This window comes from Gallinula chloropus, assembly GCF_964237585.1.
Source record: "Gallinula chloropus genome assembly, chromosome: 3".
In the NCBI taxonomy this organism is placed as follows: domain Eukaryota; kingdom Metazoa; phylum Chordata; class Aves; order Gruiformes; family Rallidae; genus Gallinula; species Gallinula chloropus.
In genome coordinates, this window is record NC_140087.1 from 62,421,836 (window position 1) to 62,431,815 (window position 9,980).

Sequence of the window (9,980 nt, forward strand, 5' to 3'; positions counted from 1 at the left end):
GTAACAATACATAGCACAGCCTGGATTGCTGGGATTTCAGCATCCCCTGACCAGCTGGGTACTGTGCAGCTGTCAGGGCGCTATTGTTGACTGCCTATAATTAAAGAAAATTTAGCAGAAAAGATTTGTTGTGTTTTTTAGAATAATCGTTAACTCTTGCTGGTGCAATAATTCTTGTTTAGTTGCTTTTGATAAAAGAGAGCCTGTGGCATGAGAAATCTGTGTGGCAGCAGCATCTCTCTGCCAGCCCAAACACTGATCCCTCACTGGGCTCTTGAGCCTCGACAGTGTCTAAAGTCTTCTCCCCATAATGCTTCCTTTGTTTTTTTTTTCTTTTTCTTTGTTTTTGCCCAAGGTAGGGGAATTCAGAGCCCATGCTGCAGAGTGGACAGCCAACGTCACCGCAGAGTTCAAAGAAACTCGAAGGCGCCTGAGCGTGGAGATCTATGACAAGTTCCAGCGAGCTACCTCTATCAAAAGGAAGCTCTCTGCAGAACTTGCTGTCAACCACAATCAAGACCTGACTCCCTGCAAGAGAACCCTGTCAGTCAACCATCTCACCAGTGAGAAGGACATCTTGCCAGCTCTAACAAAGACGGACAGCATTTACATGAATGGTTTGACACCACACTGTGCAGCAGAAGAGATCGCGGTTATCGAAAACATTAAGTAGCCGGGACTTGGGATCCCAGTCTCTGAGAAGCTCTCGGCTTGGACTAGCCATTTACCTTTTTTTCCTCCGCCCTGTCGATGATCAATGCTAATTAGCATTTTATATGTGTGCATGAGTTTCACAGAAACTACAGTCCAGAGTTACCATCACATCTCTTCAAAGACGAATGGCACTTCTGTTATCGAAAGATGCTGGAACAAGCAACGTCTTCTGCCTTTATCTGCCCAGACTGTTTTTCACTTCTCCTAATGTGCCATACGGCCTCAAGAATGAATCACACTTGTTTATGGTAACAATGTAGCTTTGAGGGATCAGTCCTTAAAATTTCAGGGTCTACCTTACTGAGCCTAGGAATGGACTATTTCTGGACTACAACACATTTGTAAATGGCAAGAAATTCTTATGCAGCCTTTTACCTAAGAAATTTTTGTCAGTGCCTTATCTTTTGAATAACCAGAACCTCTACAGTTCCTGTATGGTTTTTTGTTTGTTTGGGTTTTGTTTTTTTCTTTTTGCATGAGAAGTGTATTTCATTTGACCTTTCATTCTTCTTGAGATGATGGTGTTTTTAAAGGTGTCTGTCATGAAGATACCAACCAGCATGAATGAATGCCAAAACAATCATCAGACAATGTTCTTAGCTCTAAATTTAAAGGCACTGCAGTTTCAAAAGTTGCAATCATGTCCCCCAGAAGCATTTTGTTTTACTCAGGTCCAGATGATACTTTTTTCACACTGACTTGTGGAATTTTTGGGCCCTTTTTGGGTCTTATTTTTTCAAGCAGTGTTCAGCAGTTGTGTATTTTTTTTCCCTCTGTGTCAGATGTACCAAAAAAACCTGCAGCTTATCTGTCACTAAATTATTTGGTAGATCATGAGCAAATAATTACTATTTTGAAGAGAGGCAGGAGAGGCTTTTAATTGCTGTATTCTAACAACTGCATCCAGAAAACAATGCAGAAAAATAAAGCGGGATGTTTTTGGGGGTGTTTTTTGTTGTTTTTAATAAGCGTAACCCTTCTGCCAGATATTTGCTCTATGAAGAGGATTCTTAAGTTCCTCTTCAAGTCAAGTCACACCAGAGGCCATATGATATTTTACCCAGGAATCCTGCTGGAGTGCTTTCCTGACTGTCACGCTGTACAGTGGCTGCGCGTGCTGGAGCTGTGACTGCCGTGGGAATGCAGTTGAAACTGGTATCACTGTGACTTTCTACATTTCAAATAGAGATGGCTCTGAATATCTAAGTGCAGGCATGAAGAAGAGCTGATAAATAGCACAATCTGAATCCCAATGATTGTTCACACAGGATAGGCTGACAAGAAGCAGATCTAAACCAGACTATGGGTTTTCTTTATTGGTTTTAAGAAAATGCATTAATGTTAATTTTATATCTTCTCTTTTGCTTATAGGTGTACATGAGATTCAGAAGAAATGCAGGGTGGAATGGATAACTTTGCATTCTTTTCTTATGTTAGTCTATCGTAACCTGGCTGTACATAAAATGAATAGAACAGGCCTTAAAGAATAATTTAGGCTCTGTGTAAATTAAAGAAGAATGGGACTTTGCTGATTGGGCATGATTCAAGTGGCAAATCTTACAGCATCTCTGACCATTAGATAACATGCAAGATATGAATGTTAATGTTTTTTGGATGCTTAGCTTGTTTTCTAATAAATATAAGTTAATATGTAAATTCAGTCAATTCAGTGTAAATATCAGTCAATTAACATTTACAGAGAGTATGCTTTTAAAACTAAGGAAGTTCCATGACACAGCACCGAGCAATGCTCTTATAACAAAGACCCTTGTCTCCCCAGCACAGTGTTCTGAATGTCCACATGGCGAGGGTTCGTCTTGCCATGTATAAACTGTGAATTGTAATGAAAAATAAAGTTTTTAATTAAAGTAAGCTTTTCTGAATCTCCTGCTTGCTACAACTGGAATGCTAAGAAGTAGTTTGTGGAACTGATTTTTGTGCTTTCATTGGTTACAGAGTATAGCAGTTTGCCACCTGCTTTAATTACAGCTGGTTTAGCAATAAAGGCTTGACGCACCCAGCGCGGAAACTTTTTTTATTTTCCTTGATATTAAAAATAATGCTCTTTCTTTGCTCTACCTTAAGTTGTGTTTCCTGCTATTTTGTTTCAAAAACTTGGCTGGCTCCAGTTTCTCCTGCCGTGCACTACAGAGCTGATGACAAGTGCTCCATCTTCGTGCCGAGGTCGGGTGCCCTGACACTTCTGTGCTGGTGGTAACCTCCCACAGAAGTGCTTGAACAGGCAGCTCTAAGGGCAGTAGCCCTGCATGCTGGATCAGTCACTTCTGCCATGAATATTTCACAATGGCCTCTTTAATTTAAGCCTTGGCCAAGGGAATGATAGCCCGCAATGGTGTGGTGGTAAGTGGAGAGGAATGTCATCTTGCATCAATCCACTTGTGGGGGATGTGTCTTGGTCCCTTTCTGATTTTTCAGAAGGGGGCTGGTAACATGTAATGTTTATTGCCTTTTGACACTTGGAGATGTGATGCCAAAGGTTAGGCCCTTGGATCATTCTAAATAGCGTTTCCCTTTACCAACCTACAGAAGTGAGTTTCTACGTGGCTTCTTTTATCTTAAAGAAACTTTTGGCCACCTCAGGATTTGCTGAAAAGGGTACATAGTTTTGAGATCCTGTCACGCTGTTTGAGATACAGGTACAGGTATTTGTTAAATCTGTTCAGTGTTTATTTACTTTCATTTTGTATGCAAACTCTGGGAAAAGAACCCCTGGTGATTTATACATAAAACATATTGTTTCTTTTTACACTTTTGTAGCAGATCTAAATTATCCTTTCTTATCAAAACAAATCAGGCTAGATTTACCCATTAGGAGTAAAGCATTAACAAATAAAATTCTTGTAAGTTTAACTGAAGTCCAGATGGTATAAGTAGGTAGAGGTGTCATGATCCAAATATGCCTAGTACCATTAATGTTACTGGGAAATATTTTTCTCCCTCTCCACATACAGTGATAGCCATACACAGCATTTCTTATCTAAGTGAATTTATATAACTTGATAAGCTCTATAAAAGTTTTTCTTTTTATTCCTGTAAGAGCAGACTTTTATATTAAAAATCTGTGTGTTTCTTGCCGTTGGATATCATGTATAGCTCACTTTCCCTTCCAAAATGGATCTACAAAAGCATGAGTTAGAACAAAATTCCATTTGTAACCTTCCTCTCTCACACACGGAGACATTTCCAGACCATTGGGATACTTGCTGCTTAAGCAATCCTGCAAAAGTGGTATTTCAGTTTGCTAGAGGGCTGTCTTCTCTTGTACTGCCAATCATATACCATAAAATACACTGGCAAAACATTTTGGAGACAGAAGTTCCAGCACATAAGAATCTGTGAAGGCACACGTGCCATCTAACAAAATAATTTATTTCTCACTGTTGGAGGAAACCTTACATTAATAAAAAAGGAATCTGTTAGGGAAGTAGAGGAAATTTGTAATGGTTGCTGTCACCTGTGATAACCCTGCCCCTTTTTGCATTCTTGGGTAAAGTGTCCAGAGTGTCTATGCCAGTCAAAGCCTCCATTTTTTTGATAGCTCTGCCTGAGAGCCAGGGAGAGTGAGTAGCAAAGACTGTTTTTGTGCTCTGTTCTTACTTAAGTACAGGTGGAAAGGTTTACTTTGGCATCCCCTCTACATTTTGTAGCTCCAGGCTGCCTGTCCTCCCTTTCCCAATATTTAAGCAACCTTGAGGTGCTGAGCTGGCTTGGGAGGGCCAAACCCAGAAGCTCACTGAATCTCATGAGCATCCTAGCTGTGATCACCCTCTTCACCTCTTCCTGATTTTTTTTTTTTAATCTGTAAGAGAAAGAAAGTGGGAGGGTGACAGAGGAATCATAGAAGTGCTAAAGCTTTAAAGGGACCACCCTTGAACTGTAACAGGCCTTCCCCTTCCTTAGGTCACTAAGCAAACCGATAAGACCAGGATGGCAGATGGGAGAAAATCTGGTCTCTATGTTTGTATTGAGATCCTCTGGCATTATTTCTACACCGATGGTCACCAAATTAGACTACAGCGCACCCCATGGAAGAAGAAACGGAAAGTTGCTCTACTTAAACTCAATCCTACATGCTTGTTACAAGTCCGTGTATGTATAGAATTCTATTTCCTGAGAAGGAAATTTTCTTGTCAGGGAAACTACATATAGTGTCGAAATACAGCAGTAATATTTCTAATAAATTGCTGTCATACAGTTATGTGGTAATTGCCTCTTCTTTCCTACCTTGCAGTACTCTTTGAAGGAAAAGTGTTTTATATATTAAGAAAAATAAATATTTTACATGAATTTGTCATAGTTAAAGTAATTACTTTGTCAAAGAAATGCAAGTAAGGTTTTTTTTGTGTTGCCCTGCAGATTTAAATGAACAGCATAACCTTACGGTAAGCACAGTGTTCCATTTGGGAAAAATAGAGAAGGTGTTTATTTGCTGTTGTTAGAAATAAAAAGCTGTTGAGCTACACAGAAAGATTAAAAATGTTGGCTCTGTCATTTGAGCAAACATTCTCTGCTTTGCTAAATTATTGTTACAATCGTAATGAGTTTCTGTGAGAATCGATTGTAATAGTTTTATGATACATGGAATACTTGAACATTTTGATTTTAGGACTGGCTTATCTTGCTTTCATAAACTTTCAGAGGGATGTGCTGAATAAGTTTGAAAACAGGCGCATTACTTGTTATAGAACATCATTTTACCCTTTATACATAACAGTGCTTGCACAGCTTTTTATTCTGGAACCAGATGTATTTCTGCCTTTAATATATATTGATGTTATTGTATAATCTTAAATTGACTTAAATCCCCACTTCGGTACATTGACTATTGTTTGACATTAATTTAGTGATTTGAGAATATAGCTCAATTTAAAATCAGTATCTTAGAAAGCCAATGGACTTCACAGCTGTTTATGGATTATAGCAGTCTGTCTACACTGATGATATAATATATAATTCATTATTTATTACCTGGTTTAGTTATTTCTAAATGTTTATCTGATTGTCTAGTCTGGATGCCGAGACAGAATGCAACCTGTTTCTATGGCTCGCAGCTATTACACTAGACCACACTATTGGTATTGGAATTCTTTGTGACTGAAACCGGGATAATACATTGTGTCCTGTCCCCTCTGTTACTAATTATTATTAGTAGTAGCATTCATTAAGCATTCTGGGTGCACTGTTTTTTTTCTGGAAATGTCATGAGAGTGTTTATATAGACATCTATAGTCTGACTTTGGCAAATTAATGTCCTCGGTGAGAAACTCCTTTTAAAGGATTTACTTTAACTTGATTGTTAATTCTAGCTAATTCTCAAGACTAATTATATGCAGACAGATCATTGTTCTCTAGAGAAAGGCATATAATATGCATATAATAGAGATCCTGATGGCAATGTACTATTTGTCATTAGCAATAAATAACAATATTCTGCAGCAGATGAACAACCGCCTGGAATGACTTCTTAAATAGTAGTTTAGTGATAGCTCCCTTTTTTTTTCCCTTGTGCTATTAATTTATCTTTCAAAGTAAACAGGGAGGTCTGAAGTTTTTCAGAAGAGATATATCTTCCACCGTAAGTGTATTTTAGTCTTGTTTGGCTCAGGGGAGACAGACTAACTTCGGATGACTAGAAATATTGAATCTATTTGTTAAAAACTCTCTTCTGAGAACATGAGAGAATACATTGCTATACTGACTTTTATACCAGTCACAAATCATGTTCTGCTTTGTATGGATTTTGCATTTCCCCCAAAGACTATAACATTCAGGCACGCAAACTTGTTTAACTAGAGCAATGGAAAAAACATTTCTAAAATTTTTTTCCAAAATCATGATTTTCTCCAGAGTTTTCATATATTTTCCTGCAATTTCCTGATAGTTGAGTGCCAAACCTGACAGGGATATCTGACTATTGAAGTTAATTATCTGAAAGGGGCAAATACAGGATATGCTCTCACAAGGTAGAGTGCATCACTACAGTGAACAATTCCTGATAAAAGTCCACTAGATCTGGCAGTAAACATGATCGAGAGAGGTCCTGCTTTAACTTGGACAGGCATCCTTGTCATATCCTTTTTTGTAATTTGTAGGGCATTTGGAATAGTTTGCTTGTTCTGTGGCAGAAGAGAGGAGTTTTTACAGGCTTGAAGGCACTCTATTGCACAGCTGGCCAGAGTATTGGCCCAAGAGTTTCAGTCTAGGCTCTTCTGAACTACAGAGTGAAAAGTCACAAAGTCTAAATGCTTTTTAAATAGAAAATACCTTCATGGTTTGTAGCAAAAAGAAGGATAAAAAATTAGGCTCCACTGTGAAAAGTGAAAGTGGGAGTAACATGTCATCTACTATTGTGTGCTTTATAAAGTGGAGGTGGTACAGGCACAAAGACCTTTTCATTTCTCAGTGTCCTTAGAGACTGTCAGAAGAGAGTCAGAGCATAACCTACATTTTATCAGCGTACTCTCGCTTTTTTGCAAGCTCTGAACGTGCACCAGCCACAAATGTATTACACTTTTCTGGGTGCCAGTTGACTAACGAAGATGGGATAGCTTGAAAGGGAATAAACTTCTTCACTTGCTCATTTGCCCAGGTGAAATAAGATGAGATGGGTTTGGCATTTGTAGGATGGGAGCAAGCAGCCTTTGAGAACAGGCACTCGACAGCTGAATGCTGGATGGAATTCACTTTTTCCAATATGAAGCCCTTGAAACATCATTTTACATAGAAAAAGGATTCTGGAAAAAATGGTTCCCGTTTGGTCTATCAAGACCAGAGCAGAGACTGCAGAGTTGTTTTTTATACAGCCACTGCGTGCTCCTTTTGAGCTTGGCCTGTCTTTTAATGAGCAAGACTTCTACACAGACTTAGCACTTAGAAGTGGTCTCTACTTCTGTGGGCTGAAAATGCAAGAAAACAGTTCCATGAAAATTAAAGTGAATATTCCATTAAATTCTTGCTGCTGGCTGGTGATTGTGGAAACCAGGCTTAGAGCTGGAATTAACTGCTGTTGTCAGCACCGAAGGGCTGCATTTGCACATCAGTTTAACTCTGCTAACCTCAATCAAGTTGCTTGATACCTACTGTCCTTTAACAGAGCCAACTGCTCCAAGAAGAGTAAAGGATTGCAATGGAGAATATGTAGGTGCATTAACATACCATAAATCCTTTGTTCTCTTAGTTACAAATCTAAAGCCAGTTACTCCATATAGAAAAACAGAACATACAAATGCATAACCAGCTACAAAGATATGTCAGGATATCTTCATTTTGTTTTGGTTTGTTTCTGTCTGTAGGCTGTAGTTAAATGACTTAATATGTTTTAATTTTTTTCAGTGGCATCTTGCATAACAAATGTAACTCAGAGAAGCAGATTTATAGGCTCTATGCCTCTGGTTTGCACATTTCTGGTCCTATTAGAAATCAATAAAATGATCTCCAGTGCAGGTAGAAACGTTATTTGTGAGAATACATACATGAGATATTGTAAAGATGGAATTTTTTTAAAAATTGACATATTCCCAAGTAATATGACAAATTTTGACAAGAATACATTGCTGTGGGGGTTGTGGCACAAGATGATGTATGAAGAGGACAACATGATCATGTGCAGACCTCCATGGGTTGCCGTTTCCCGCAGTGCCTTACACAGCTGTTGGAATTGCATGCAACCAAAATAAAGCTGTTTTCCTATCTCTTCCAGCTTGCCTGCCTGTCAGTTTTGTAATTTCACAAAAAAACCCCGACCTTTGTAGCCAGTCAGAAGAACAGAATGGCAGGGGATGCTGACCTGAAAGGATCTGGGGGCAGCTGCAGTGATTAATTCCAGTTCTCAAGTTTTTTTTCCTCCACCTGTGCTCCCTGGGGACTGTGCAAGAAACAGAGCTTGACACTCGAAGTGCTCTCTCATCACTTGGGTTTGAAACTGCCTGTATGCCTCCTCTAAATCTTATCCTGAGATAAATAAAGATGAATTCATCTTGGGATGCTGTTTGGACTTGCAGAGATGGCATCAGGAAAACCAAGGCGCAGATGGAACTGGACTTGGTGAGGGATGTTAAAAACAAGAAGGGATTTTACAGGTACATTGGCCAGAAGAGACAGGCCAAAGAGAGCATACCCCCTTTGGTAAATGAGAATGGAGAATTGGCTGCAACTGATGTGGAGAAGGCTGAGGTACTGAATGAGTTCTCTGCCTTGGTCTTCTCCGGCAGCCAGGATTCTCATAATTCTCAAGTCCCAGAACCTTGCATCCCTGGACCTCTAGGTGGGAACTGGGGGAGTAAATCCCCACCACCACCATCACTGTAAGAGCAGAGCAAGTCTGAGACCGCTTCATGAGACTGAATGTCTACAAGTCTATGGGGTTGGATGAGATGCATCCCAGGGTCCTGAAGGAGCTGCTGATGTGGTTGTTGAGACGCTCTCCATCATATTTGAAAAGTCACGGCTGTTGGGTGAGGTCCCTGGGGACTGGAAAAAAGGTCACATCACTCCCATTTATAAGAAAGGGAGCAAGGAAGACCCAGGGAATTACAGGCCAGTGAGCCTCACCTCTGTGCCTGGGAAAAACATGGAACAGATCCTCCTGGATGACATGCTGAAGCACCTGAGGGATGAGTGCATGATCCGGGACAGACAGCACAGCTTCAGCAAGGGAAGGTCGTGCCTTACCAATCTGGTGACCTTCTATGATGGAGTGACAGCATCAGCAGATAAAGGGAAGGCAACTGATGTCATCTACCTGGACTTGTGCAAGGCCTTTGACACAGTCCCCCACCACGTCCTTATCTCTAAATTGGAGAGATGTGGATTTGACGGATGGACCATCCAGTGGGTAAGAAACTGGTTGACAGAACATAGACAAAGGGTGGTGGTCAATGGGTCTATGTCCAGGTGGAGGCCAGTAACAAGCGGGGTCCCCCAGGGGTCTGTCTTGGGACCGGTGCTCTTTAAAATCTTTATCAATGACATCAATGATAGAATTGAGTGCACCCTCAGCAAGTTTGTGGATGACACCAAGCTGAGTGGTGTGGTTGACACAACAGAAGGAAAGGAAGCCATCCAGAGGGATCTTGACAGGCTGGAAAGGTGGGCCCAGGTGAACCTAATGAGGTTCAACACAGCCAAGTGTAAGGTGTTGATTGCATTTGGGCTGGAAGAATCCCAGACATAGATACAGACTGCGAGAAGAGCTTATTGAGAGTAGCCCAGCTGAGAAGGACCTGGATGTCATGGTGGTGAGAAAC

General features: G+C 40.2%; 1 protein-coding gene across 1 annotated transcript in view; it reads left to right on the top strand.

Annotated features, from left to right (window-relative positions):
• Positions 1-673, top strand: part of KCNK2 (potassium two pore domain channel subfamily K member 2) — a gene marked incomplete at both ends in the record, with an annotated part of 104,772 nt that extends 104,099 nt beyond the window's left edge. The window contains one exon of the mRNA XM_084262210.1: positions 356-673. Coding sequence (XP_084118336.1) covers positions 356-673 — 318 coding nt within the window. The remainder of the gene's footprint in view (positions 1-355) is intronic.
• Positions 674-9,980: the final 9,307 nt, after the last annotated feature.